Genomic DNA, 14,507 nt, shown 5'->3' with positions numbered 1-14,507 from the left:
AATAACAAAATGTCAAAATAAATGAAAATTTTGCTTTAGATTTACTCAAGTTTATACTCAATAATATGGAATAATATTGAAATCACCTCAATTTCTAGATAACAAAAGATTTAAATTTATCTCATTTTTTAACCGTAAAACTTTATTTTTCTATCAAGTCTTGTTTTACTAACTTTGCACCTTAAGCAATCCAAAATATATAAAAAAATAATCAAACAGCAAAAAAATCACTTTCGTTATCAGAATAAAACCTGAGAGCAACACATCCATTTCCTGTGGTTTACAAATATAATCACTTTAATAGTCTAAAGTGAAAACATAAATTCATTTAATTTTAACTCAAGTGGCTTTCTTTTGGACCTACCCCGAGTTTTTGACTTCAAATATGGTCTCTACAGAATCTTTAGCAGCACACATACTGAAATCTAGGAATTCTGGGACGGTGATGTCAACCTGAGGCAAAACAGCTGTAATTGGTACTTCAAATACTCCATCCTTTATAATATACAAAGTGATTAACTTGAAAAAAAGCCCACATAGTTTTTTAGCAATAATTAATATTCGCATTTTGAAATTTTCTTATATGAATTAAACAGGATTTTTCTTAATATAGCAAAAATTAAAATTGAATTTTAGTCTTAAATTACAAAAAAAAACAATAAAAATGAAGGCAATAATTTCTGAATATACATTTTTTATATTGTAAACATAAAAGTTAAGAGGCTATTGGTTCAATTTGAAATAAGACACATTTTTTTCAAACAAAAATTGAAACCGTATAAAACATTCACTTAAATTATTACCTTCAACGAGTACATAATAGATAATGAACTTTATAGCTGACAATATGTTATAGGTTTTTCTTATTTTTGAAGGCCATACAATTGCCTGTTATTACTTACATCCACTTCATTTTAACTTTGAAGGATAGTTGTTTCATAGGCAACTATACCGTATCTCCTTATTGTTATATATATATGTAAATGGAAATGTTTATTAAACATGGCAGTTTTTGCTTGATGAAATCTGTAAGCTGTAACTTTAATAAAAGGAGACAATTTCATTTTCATATGACAAACCTTAGTATGGAATTCTATACTGTCCTCATAGACAACTTTCTCCAGTGGTCGGAATGTTATTGGCAAGGAGAAACTGGTACCTGCACTTAAAACAACTGGTTTCGGAAACAGTGTTGTGTAAAATCTACTCTTTGGATTCCTGTTCAATAAATCAATATACAAAGTATAAATGTTAAAGTAATTGAAATTCTGTAAGGGTACAAAAATACTGTTTGAAATAACATGAATAATAAAAAATCTGAGGATTCCTGTTCAATAAATCAATATATATATATATATATACAATGTAAAAATGTTAGAGTATAAAATGAACATTCTTTAATAGCTGTATCTATTTGAAATAACGAACAATCTATTAGTTTTTCTCTAAAATGAATCTGGAAAATTTGAATCAAATTTCTTTGAATATTCATATAAAATCCACATATGCAAATTTGAAATCATTTACTCAGTAATCCATCAGATGTTACCTATGAGTCTTTCTTTCTATATTAAAATATTTTCTGACATACAATGCATTACACATTTATGATTGTTCAGTTTCTTTTCTATAACATCAGTCATGTCAGTATCTATCACAAACTTTATATCAAAATAATTTTATGAAATTAAAAGTCTATAACATATTCATACATACTTATATTTAATTTTTTGTGTTTTGACATTGACATTCTTCAGTACAATATTTTTGGTGTATTCTCTTCCAGGTTCCCATCCTTGGTACACCACATTATTGATGACCTCAATTCCATAGTAATTATTCTTTAATATCTGAATTTGTCGTGGGCTTGTTGATGGCTCCAGTTTACTAGGGTCTCCCGGCATAGGTCCCACCTGCGTCATTTCCAAAACTGCTGGCATGATGCCTTCTTATACTGTTCTGAAAAATATAAAATTTAACACTCATGAAAATATCCTATAAATAGGAAATTAGTTATCCAAAACAGGTGTCTACATACATGACATACCAATAACAGTTGGGTCAGGATCCCTAATAGACCTTGAGATGAGGAACTCAGATGACGTAATTAAAAAAAATATTAGTCCGCCATACAATTGTGGATGCTGTGATTTTAAAAATGGACATAAATGAACAATAAGAACTGTTTTATAGAGCTGGTGTGATGAGAAAAGAAAGATGTAGATTTGACCTGAAATAAATTATTAGAAAGGACAATTTTTTTATTGAATTTTATGATCAGAATTTTGGGATTATTTCATGAGGAAAGTGACATTTTTCACCATCTTCCGGGGTCCATCAATTTGCGAAAAAAGTAATCTCACTTGCCACCCCGAAAATTTAACCAGACATGTATAAATGTATCAGCTTCGATATGAGCCATCATACATGTTCAAGTAAACGATATGGACTGAGCAACGGAGGAAAACGTTACCATTACCGCCTATGGAGAATTAATTGTAAATGTATACCCAGTTCACATGGATTTGATCATTTCCACATCCCTTCTTCTGGTAAGCAGCCACTGTCAACTGATTGACAATCTGCCACATTAAGCACATGATTTTTTTAAACTTACATTTTTGTGAATAAACAAAACAAAATAAAAATGGGTGCAATTATAAATATGGACCATAATTTGCTATTGGGCTCCGTTTCCTATAACCTATAGAAAAGTGATAAAATGTGAATTACTGTAAGAAAAGTTGCAACTACATCTAAAGATGCCATTATTTTTATCAACATACAAGTGTATGCTACTCTTCCCTAGAAAAAAAATTAAAATATACGAATTTCAAAGATTCTACAACCGTATTTTGTGTCGTTTCTTGCGTTACTTTTTGCTTCCGAAGAGCATAACGCTGACTGATTTATAGATAATCGTCACCGGCAAATTCGTAACTTTTGCTTTCAAATAACAAAGAACATCGACCAATAAGAATAGTGAGAAGAAAATGCCGAGAACTATAAGTATTTATGTAGCAGATGTAAGAACAGTGGCGTGATTTTTGTGTCCGATTTTGTAACGCAATTTTTAGATGATGTAATCTGCTTTGTTGTAATAGAATTCTTAAAAACAATATGCAAATATGAACTCTCGCGAGATGTTCAAACAGGTAAATCCGAGATGATTTACATTCTTGTTTTGATCTTCGTAATAATTAAGTAAGAAAATTACGTTATAGTTATGCGTTACATTTCACACGAAACAGAAGTCCAGTTATTTATTAAAATTGTTTTTGTCCTTAAGTTCTAATCATTTACGGTCATACGTGAAACATGTGACTAACATGTGATAACGCCATTACGGCCGGATGTACGAAATACTAGGTCTAAACATTGTTTTTGTTTCCAACAGGATGTTAGCAAACATAATCTGTAGACTTGTTTCGTCTTGTTTAAAAGAGGAAAATACAATTGTCAAAGAGATTGCGCCGGTGGTCTGTTATTTTTCCTATGTGCATAATGTTACATACGATCCTGTGTGAAAATAAATGCCCAATGACTTGACAAAATCGATTTCATATTTGACAGACGTTAGAACACACTTCGTTTCCCGATAATGACGTGAAGAGTCCTTGGAAAAATCAATCGAAATTACGTCTCTTATCATTGTACCAATGCTCGTTGGATTGATTTAACTTCAGCAGTAAATATTACTGGATATTTTAGGTGAATAAATATAATTTAATAAAAAATACATGTTAATATACCGTTACACTTGGAATGTACAAAGTTGGAATCTTTGTCACAGTTTTTAATTAATATTTTTTATTCGTGTTCTGCAACCACTTATCAGAAACGCAATAAACTTGTCAAAGGAGAAGTAAACTTTTACCATGCATGACTTGAAAGGAAGTACTTTATTGATTTTAGCCCACTAAAGTAGGTTAAAATGTGGAAACCATGTAGATGGTGTACAGGTCACAAGTATCACATTGTGCCAATTTTAAAGATTTTAATTCCAAGTTAAAAGTTTTTTTCTTTACTGGATTTAAAGAATGTTACATTGCCAATGATTTGGAATAAATTGTATATAACTGGAATATCAAAACCAAATATAAATACATTTTTTTGGCTTAAACATCAAGATACAACGATTATGGTATCCTGTATCAATGAAGAAAATACGGAAAATTCTGAATAAATTGTACTAATTGTTTTCAAAACAAGCACATATTTAGGAGTTTTATAATACTGTTACATTTAAGATGGATTTTAAGAAAAAGTATACTGTTCAGATTATTTTAAGCAGATTTTGCAATAAAATAAAACTAAAAAAATGCTTTCGGTTTCTTGTGGTTTCCTGTCAGGTTTAAAAAAAACTTTAATATAACATTGAAAATAGATTTTAAATATTAACATGAAGCAAGTAACACTAGTAATGGTGTTTATTTATGCCTTTTGAATTATATTGTGCAAAATAAAGAAAATAAAGATTGGTTTCCTGTTTGGTTTCATGTCACGTAAACGGTGAATCAAAATGTATTAATTTTTTCTCGAAAAACTCAATTGTTCCATTCATACTATTCTAACACCAACACAACCCACAAAATAAAAGTTAAAATTTTAGAACTTATAAAAAAGGTTACAAAAAGAAACCAAAGGCCGAATACCAAATTATGGTCCATATATCATTTGAATTTAATGACAAAACTGAGTTGTTACAATTGATGAACGTCTTAATGTCATTCAGTGCAGTAATTAGGTAAATGTATATTTGATGTCGCTACAGAGGGTTGATGTTTGTGATCATATGTAGTTTAGAAAAATATTTCGTTAATGTGAAGACTTTCTTAATTATTTCTTTAGCAATATATGCCAAAATATTGATAATTATGTATGAACAGAGATGCAACTAATCGTCGGACCCGTCGGACCTAAGGGGCAGAATTTATGCAGGTCTGGCAAAACTCGTAGCTGTGCAGGACCTGATGGCCGGCAATATTTAAGTCCGCTTGGGTCCGCCAAAACTGAAATCCCCGTCGGCCCCGGCAGAGTATTTTGTTTATAAAATTGCGATCATCTTTAATAAAAGTAAATGTCCTGTTCCCCCGCATTTTCTAACTCCGGGAACCCGTATTTCCGCCCAGTAATAGTCTTTCGTACCTTGTCCATCTCGCCCCGAACAATTCTCCGTATTTCCGTCATGTTTTTTGTTTTAAAAATTCGCTCTCTAGGAAGGAGGTCTATTAAGCATAGTTGATAAGTTCAGGAAATATGTCATGGCCGATAAAAATAAACTACAATTGTTATGAATCACAGGTTATTTTAAAATACTAATAATATCAACAAAATCAAAATTAACGTTTGTTCAATAGCATAATTTCATTTGATTTTTGAGTGAAAATATGGGTCTGGCAAAACTTGGTACCCTGTAAGCCCCATTGTCTGACAGGAAAAAAAAACTGTTTGCATCTCTGTATGAAGTATTAATATTTCATAGTTCTGTGTTAAATTTTTGGTGTGTTGTGGTATACTGTGTTATAAAGGCCCACACTTAAAAGGAACACCTAAATAACTGTATCTGTGATTTTGGTCAGGCTTCTCTCTACGAGAGAAGCTCTACTGTGATAGTCGAGTTGACATATTTATAGACCCTCATTGATAGGATTTCAACCTCCTGTGAATTAACAGACCCAAATTCATACTTTCTTATCATGCTTATGGTACCAAGGACATGGATGACCTTAAAGCTAAACTATGCATACCCTGAACATTACTCTCTAACACTTAATTTACACTAGCTCTTGGGATAAAACCAAGAACATGAACCATAAAATAAGGCCACCCTCAAATAAAACTGAGAAGATCTTATATGAAAACATATTTATAGTGAACCTAGCTAAGATTAGTGACGGCCCTGTGCATTTTCCTGGGTGTAACTTGGGTGAAAGATAACATTAAAAGGCATACCTGTGACCTAGAATAAGAGTGTGGAACTATGTCTGTTTAATATCCAAAATTTTACAAGAAATTCTGTTCAATCTTATCCGCCGCCATATTGTAAACATGAAAATGGCGCTGTTGCTAAGCGATTTTGATATTATCAAATCTAACAGTATGCATATAGTTTTATTATTTTTAGGGAGCTAATTCGACGAAGATGATGAATAAAAACAGAATAATACACAAAATTAAGTAAAGAACTAGTATCAGGTGTATGTGTGCTCTTTTCTTTCAATTCATGCAGAAAAGAGTTCTTTAAAGGGGACGTAACTCGAATTTATTTTTTATTGGTATAACCAGAAACCATAAAATTACTCTCTAAATAGTACATATAAACGTGCCCGTAAAGAAATTGACAAATCCCATTAAAATGTGATAAAAAGTTTAAATGTTTGTCACTATCCAAAATTTTCCAATGGAAGTTTTTAAATCATTATTGTCTATTTTTTCCGGAACTTACCTGATATATTTTCCACTGGACGGAAAGCAAACAATATCCCCAAGAAACGAATTGTACCGGTTTCTACAAGTTTCTAGATTATTAAACAAAAAATTAAATTAAGCTACTACAAGTTACTAGATATTTAAACAAGAAATGGAATAAAGCAAGAATACATGTGCAATTAGTTATGATTTCGTAGTCATCATGGCCGGTCATGGTAGGTAGTACAATGTATATAATTGTTCTCAAACATACTACTTTTCAGTCGTTTATTATTAAAAAAAAAGACATGTAAACTTAAGATGGATTGAATTATTATTGTAACTTTATGAACGTAGAAACACAAAGACAGATGCTGATATCGTGCGTTAGCAAAACAAATACGATACAAATACATTTAAGGATTGACTGTAATATTTTTTCTGTCTATGAAGAAATAACATAAAAAATTTGGTGCACACTGAATAACGCGCGTAGCGGGTTATTTAACCGTGTGCAACACATTTATTATGTTATTTCGAATAGATAGAAAAAAATATTACAGTCATTTCTTATAATTTAATTCTTAATTCCATTTTAGAAAACCATGAAAACCATGAAAAAACGTTGATGTCGTCACGGTCACATGACTAAATTATGTCTATGGGCAGATAACAAAATAACGTCAGCCAATAAGAAGACGTGTTACATCCAAAATCAAATTATTAAAAAATAATGTTAAAGTAGTTTAAAACTGCATGGCATTATAAATTAAGCTGGTATTTATTGCGTGTTTTTCAAATGTTTTTTTCTTTCTGTTTATACAAATTATCCCGATTGTCTTATGTGAAAATGCCATGCTGTACACCAATTGCAGCCCTGGCCTTTGATTGGAATAATTTAATATTCTTTTTTAATTGTCAACATGTGTATTACAATTGTTGGACGTGTTATTCAACAGAAAGTTCAATATAGCATTCCTATTGGAACGAATGTGCACCAACTTTAATTGTCGCCTTCTTCTATGCTTCACACCATGAACAAAAAAAGCTATAACTTTACCCTGTAAGTTCCCGTGGGCTCTTTACCCTTACTGAAAAATTCAGCCTCCTGCAAACATTTGCTGCAAGTCTGCTGCGAACTTGCTACAGACTTGCAGCGAACACAGACTCCGTGTTTGCGGCGTGTTTGCTGCAAATACGCTGCAGGTCTGCTGCAAACAATTTATCATGCAAATGAGTTTGCTGCAGACCTGCTGTAAACATTTATATTCAAATGAGTGTTTGCTGCAGACCTGCTGCAAACATATTTATGCAAATTAATCTTTCTCATTCGTGTTTGCTGCAGACCTGCTGCAAACATTTATATGCAAATGAGTGTTTGCCGCAAACCTGCTACAAACATATTTATGCAAATTAATCTTTCTCATGCGTGTTGAGGCTTGGGCTTAAATCTTCATAAAACATGACCAAGTATTGTCTAACCTATAAATATTGATTAATAAAGTGAACATGTTTTGGAATCTTTTATTTAAATAAAATAAATGTCCCCTAATTACTGAAATTCAGCTCGAAAAGTTCGTACGCGTTATGACCTGAGATTTCATTCTTCAATGCAGGTCATGACCTACATTTTCATCGTCACAGGTTGACAGATATGCAACAACTTAGTCTGTTTCCCGGCCGTTATTGAAATTCTTGACAATAATTGATATTTGTAAATTCCGAAGGCATACTGAATGTTTTACGGAGGGGACCAACCTAGCAACAACTTGACGAAAATATTTCACTTTCTCATTGTAATCCTTCCGTTTTTATATTGAAACTTTCTGAAGGCACCTCAAGGTGGAGTTCCATTTGATGCGTTATTTCACAGCAATTGTTTTTATTTTACTTATAATTATCGGAATATATGAAGAATAGCTGGTTTCAAAGGAGGTCCTGAACTAATTGTTCTTGCGCAAAACTCCGGGGTTTTGAGCAAAACTCATGCCGGGTTGAACTTATCTGTGTATTTTGTCTTTATATGTTAGTTGTTTTTGTATTCAATGCGCATTTGATGATTTAATTTACTACTGATTATACAGTTTGTTCTTATGTTGTGCTGTTTTACCATTGCATGTTCAACTTTTGGAAGGTTTGGCTTCTTACAAATACCTTATAAATAGTTTAGTCATGCTACATTCTTTATGTGCCTACCGCAAGTCAGTGGTCAGTAATTCAATGATTTTCGGTGGTTGCAGTCTTCATGGCGTTTTTGTTTTTCATGTGTTTTTTTCTTTTTTTCTTTCATAAATCAGATTGTTATTTTTTCCCGTTTGAGTCGTTTCACATTTTGTCACGAGCACATTGTTGAATGATGAACTGTGACCTAAAGTGGGCTTAAATCCGCGTCATCTGGCCTTTGTTGGATGGCTGTGCTGGATATTCGTCTTATTGGCAATAGGTTGACATCTCCTGTTTCATTTGAGCAATCTAGCGACTAGAATACACCGCGGTTAAAACTGTATTATTTGAAATATCATTGTGAAAATGGTAATTGTATAAAAAATAGTAATTTGAACTTCTATATTGTCGAGGCAGCAGTAAACCTAGCTTAACAAGTGCATACGTCTGTTTGCTATTGCGGTGTGTACATAAACGCAGCTGCGTTCGACCGATATGTTAAACTATACAGCATATTCTTCTCTTAGTACGACCGATACCAAGCTGTTTTTATGGTAAAGACCCACTGCATGCAACATTTTTAAGATCCCTATGATCCTGTCGCAATGCAAAATATGTCGACTCAATCATACGTAACATTTATTGTTTCAATGGATGTAAACATGTCCAATCCCAATCCCTTTCGACATTTATTTAAAAACTTTTCTTTTGTATTCATTGTTATTTCTTCTGTGTTGAATATACATTAACTATTTTCCACTGGACTTTAAGGGAGCAACACTCAATCAATCAATTTGTTAAATACTACAGCAGAATGCCTTGAGTCTGTAGGTAAAGGTAGAATCTTTGGTTAGCTTGTTTGTTAACTGAACCACGAAGTCATTATTAGGTTTGATACACTACCCTCCTTTCGAAGTAGTCTAGTCTTACAGACATATAGATTGGTTATCTGTTGGGCTAGTCTACTCGTAAAGGAGGATAGTTTACCTTACCTATAATGACTTCACTGTTCATCTAACAAGTTGAAGCTATATAAGGGAGTTACCATTTGATTTTTATGGAGGGGGGGGGGGGGCTAGGATGAAATTTGAAAAAAATAGGCAGGACAGGAGTTTTGAGTTAAAAAAAAAGGCAGGATGAGACACTTGCAAAAAAAAAAGTCAGGACGACAATTTAGGTAAAAAAAAGTCAGGATAAACTAAAAAAAAAAAGGCAGGACCGAACAGAGTGAAAAATAAAAAGGCAGGACAGAGATTACAGCTAAAAAAAAATGCAGGACAAAATTTTTCATCCTAGCCCCCCCCCATAAAAATCAAATGGTAGCTCCCTAACCGAAGATATGACCTTTACCTACACACATAATGAAATCGGCTGTAATACTAAAGCATGACCTTAATGGTTGGTGTTTACTTTGTGCTTTGGTTTTAATCATCCACATGATGTCCGTGGAATTTCTACGTTTTACAGTTGTACTTCCACATATTTTAAACGGTAATCTGCTTTATCAATGATCAACACTTTGAGATGCAGCGATAACCACATGAGCCAGTGACATCAGATTTACAAGTCGTGCTTTTTCTTTATCTGTTCTATACATTGTTATGAGGGTCTTCATTTCTGGATTCTGTAAATTTGCATGCAGCCATTTTGTTTTCTATTTTTACATATTTTGGTCCATTATTTTTTCATTTTTTTTTGGGGGGGTTAGCAACCTATCACTTTTCTTCTTTTATAATTTTGGTCCACCTTTCTCTTATCTTTATTGATTTATGCCAATTATTCTGTACATTTTGCCCATTATTCACTTTTCTGTAAACCCCTCCAGACCATCACATATATGATAGATAAATAGTTGATAAGGGCCGTTCTTGTCCTCCATTTTATTCTAACTTCAGTGAAACAATGAAGGTTCCTTTCTGCGTAGTTTTCTTAGTGTTTGTTTACCTGGCAGGTAATTGACATTTTTAACCTGTATTAAGAAACTCATAACTTTATCTCATATAAAAGCATTTTAGTTTTTTCACTACCTGCGATATTCAACAACCGTTTACGCCGAGTTTAAAAAGACCATTGAAATAGTTTTGCCAATTCTATTATTGCCCATGAAAAATATACAAGTTTATTTTTCACTTAGGAGACACATACCGATGTTTTTACAGGGAAATAGAATCTTTAAAATTTTATTCAACTTTTTTTTAATTATTACATTTAATTTTTTAAAGCCAAAATTGGATATGTAGGCTATACACATTTTTATTATAAATGTTTTATTTTACATATCAATGAAAGGAGACCTGAGACAAAAGTCTGAGAAACAGCAACCCTACAACACAAACGAGTAAAAAAGAAAACTAGATATATTTTAATACAAAAATATCTTTTAAAGTGCTTCACAGATAAAAGATCCAAATTTGCCACTTTTCATTTGTAACCGTGTGCGATTATTAAGCTTGTCTACAGTGCATCCGTCTTTTACTTACCACTAACATTTTCTTTTTTTTTTAACTGCAATTTCGAAAATAATTCGTCAGTTTTACTCCGACCGATTTATTGCTATATCAAGTAGTATATGTCAGTGTATGTCATGAAATTACGTGTCAAACAGAACCTACGATATAGGTTCATGGGGTAAATGCCTTAAGAAATTGGGATTGGAAAAAATGTTTCAAGACATTCAAGAAAAAAAAAGGAGTTTAGAAAAAAAACACCGGATAATTTGCCGTGTGGCCTAATCGTATGCCTTATTTCAGGTTCTACGTATGCTCAACTAATCACACCAACGATAGCTTGTGAGATGAAATGCATTCATGACAAGACAGGCGGTAGTTCAGTTTCTTTTGAATCACAAATCTATACAGACTGTCGGGATTACTGTTTGAAACATGCGTAAGCCATTTTATTAATCAATCAATCAATCAATCATCAGATGGAGGTTAACATACCGGGAAAAAAGAAATTTGAAAATTAAGGAGTGTTTGTTATGCATGTTGGCTATTAAGACAACAGAGACCAAATGATACAAATGGATGTAACTGTAATCCATTGTTTACGGTCTAGCTTCAACAAAGATGTGATGCTACATGTATGTTTTCTTTTTTTTCAAAATCGAAAAAGCAGACTTTCACTTCTTCTTACTACATTTGTATAAACTTCAAGATTTACCTGTATATTTTTAAAACTGGTTTTTTTTCTAAAGTGAATATTTTCGAAGGGTTAAATATTTCGCAGTGGTGACTTGCCATGGCTTTGTTTGGACTTGTTTGTTTGTTTTTTTACCTTGAATTTTTGTCCCTAATATTTTATTAACTGTGCATTTGCATTCAGATATCGCAGATCAAATTTATTCGTTAATAGTGTATTAATGTACGTTTTTTGATTGAGTTAAGCCTGCCAATTGATATTTTACCGTGCGTTTTTCTATGTTGGGATGTTATGCTATTGTTTCAGAAAAAAGGGAGAAGATTTGGATCCATTAAAACGTTTAATCCCGCTGCAAATGTTTGCACCTGTCCTAAGTCAGGAATCTGATGTACAGTAGTTGTCGTTTGTTTATGTAATTTATACGTGTTTCTCGTTTCTCATTTTTTTTATTTTGTATAGATTAGACCGTTGGTTTTCCCGTTTGAATGGTTTTACACTAGTAATTTTGGGGCTCTTTATAGCTTGTTGTTCGGTGTGAGCCAAGTTATTTGGATGGAGAGTTGTCTCATTGGCACTCACACCATATCTTCCTATATCTATTGAATAAATTCTAATGGTTATATGTAAACCAAATAACCCTATCGTTCATGATATAACTATCTCACTTACAATATCAAAAGGATCATGACTGGGCGTTGGAGAGGAAAGAATTATTCGAGTTGTTGATAAATTGAAATTTGATAAATTTGATTGGGGAAAAAAAAACACCAATAGAATTTTTAAAAAAATCGTAGGAACAGCAAACAATTACTTAAGGAATGACTGTAATAATACGAGCGTAGCGGGCTATTTAACAGTGTGCACCACATTTTTATGTTATTTCGAATAGACAGAAAAAATATTACAGTCATTTCTTATAATTTAATTCTAAATTCCATTTTAAACCGTAGAAAAGCATGAAAAAACATTGATGAAGTCACATGACTAAATTATGCCATGAGCTGATAACAAAATAACGTCAGCCAATCAGAAGACGCGTTACTTCCAAAATTAAATTATATCGCAATAAAACAAATGAATATGAAAACTGAGTTTTTACATACAACATATTAATGATACAATATAAGTAAACTGAAATATTTCTACTTACTAAAATTGAGAATGGAAATGGGGAATGTGTCAAAGAGACAACAACCCGACTAAAGAGCAGACAACAGCCGAAGGCTATATATACCAATGGGTCTTCAACGCAGCGAGAAAATTCCGCACCCGCGCGTGAATGCCTCAGCTTGCTAGCTCCTAAATAAAAGTTCATGAAAATGAACGTCACACAATGAACTAAAATTAAAAAAACACACGACTGACAAATAGATATAGAAAGATGAGATATGAGTGTCAATGAAACAACTCTCCATCCAAGTCACAATTTATAAAAGTAAACCATTATAGGTCAAAATATGCTCTTCAACACGGACACCGAACAGTAAGCTATACTGAAAGGGCCCCAAAAAATATACTAATGTAAAACCATTCAAACGGGATAACCAACGGTCTTATTTATATATATATACAATCTAATTAAAAACCGATCTCTCATCGCTCCCGTTTTCTGATATGTCGCGTGGGAGATCTAACGAAACCTGCTTTGAGGTAACAACAACAACAACAACAACAATTTTTATTTGTCAATCAAGACGCCCCGAGGAGCAGTACAATTACAGTTTAAATTAAAGTGTACAAATAATTGTGTTGATTTTTTGTCACATGTGAGTGAACTGGAAGCTATGAATTTATAACGATATGCAAATGAGTTGACGACCTATTAATAAGCCAATCAAAAAAGTTTATGAATTATTTTGACTGACAATTTCGTCGTAAATAAAATGAGTTACATCCCTTTACCTTACGATAACCTTTCAAGATCGTGGAAGACTCAATTTCATTGGCCGAAAAAGACACACCTACGAGGTCACTCACATGTGACCTCAAAGCGGGTTTCGTTAGATCTCCCACGCGACATATCAGAAAACGGGAGCGATGAGAGATCGGTTTTTAATAAGATTGATATATATAAATTAACAGAAACGAGAAACATTCATAAACCCCATCAACAAACTACAATTATTGAACATCATATTTCTGACTTAGGACAGGTGCAAACAATTGAAACGGGTTTAAACGTTTTAATGGTACCAAACCTTTACTTTTATTTGAAACAATAATAGTGTAACATCACAAAAAAGATCAGCACATTATAAAATATCAATTAATAGCTATTTCTATTTCAGATACGATAACTTGGGAAACTTAGGAACACTTGGATGAGCAGTATATATGTTACTAGCACAGTGACCGTACTAAAGAATTAAATATTTAATAAAGAATTCATTTTCACTCTTCAGTTTCATTGTACTTTATGTACACACTTCGTGACCAGATATATATATATATAGAGCATACTAGTCTACGCATGTAAAATTTCTTGTCTGATATCGGATTATATTAAACTGTGCACCACTTATTGCGGACCTGTTTTTGTATTGTTATGAGTTACAATTTATGACTAAAATTAGCAAAGACCCATCAAAACAACATTTGATACAAAAATTTAACAATACTTTTAGATATTTGGATGATATATTGGCTCTAAATAATGACGACTTCAGTATGTATACTAAAGAAATTTATCCTGTAGAACTTACTTTAAATAAAGCTAATGATAACAATGACCACTGCCCTTTCCTCGATCTTGATATCTATATCATAAACGGGAAGCTTACTACAAAAATTTA

General features: G+C 32.4%; 1 protein-coding gene and 1 long non-coding RNA gene across 2 annotated transcripts in view; one reads left to right on the top strand and one right to left on the bottom strand.

The window, feature by feature from the left end:
- The window catches only part of LOC139503738 (cilia- and flagella-associated protein 65-like), a 52,261-nt gene extending 46,024 nt beyond the window's left edge, over positions 1-6,237 (bottom strand). Inside the window, exons 1-4 of the mRNA XM_071293582.1 lie at positions 5,956-6,237; positions 1,717-1,959; positions 1,080-1,218; positions 365-495 (exon numbers count right to left, since the gene is read on the bottom strand). Of these exons, the coding sequence (XP_071149683.1) occupies positions 365-495; positions 1,080-1,218; positions 1,717-1,940 (494 nt within the window). The 5' untranslated portion in view covers positions 1,941-1,959; positions 5,956-6,237. The remainder of the gene's footprint in view (positions 1-364; positions 496-1,079; positions 1,219-1,716; positions 1,960-5,955) is intronic.
- Positions 6,238-10,431: 4,194 nt separating this feature from the next.
- Positions 10,432-14,109, top strand: LOC139502753 (uncharacterized). The gene is made up of 3 exons (XR_011658926.1): positions 10,432-10,525; positions 11,325-11,460; positions 14,004-14,109. It is a non-coding gene; the product is annotated as an uncharacterized lncRNA (long non-coding RNA).
- The last annotated feature ends 398 nt before the right edge of the window (positions 14,110-14,507 follow it).

Source organism: Mytilus edulis, chromosome 14, assembly GCF_963676685.1.
Source record: "Mytilus edulis chromosome 14, xbMytEdul2.2, whole genome shotgun sequence".
NCBI lineage: Eukaryota > Metazoa > Mollusca > Bivalvia > Mytilida > Mytilidae > Mytilus > Mytilus edulis.
Note: the sequence above shows the minus strand (reverse complement) of the source record. Positions and strands in the feature narration are given on the sequence as shown.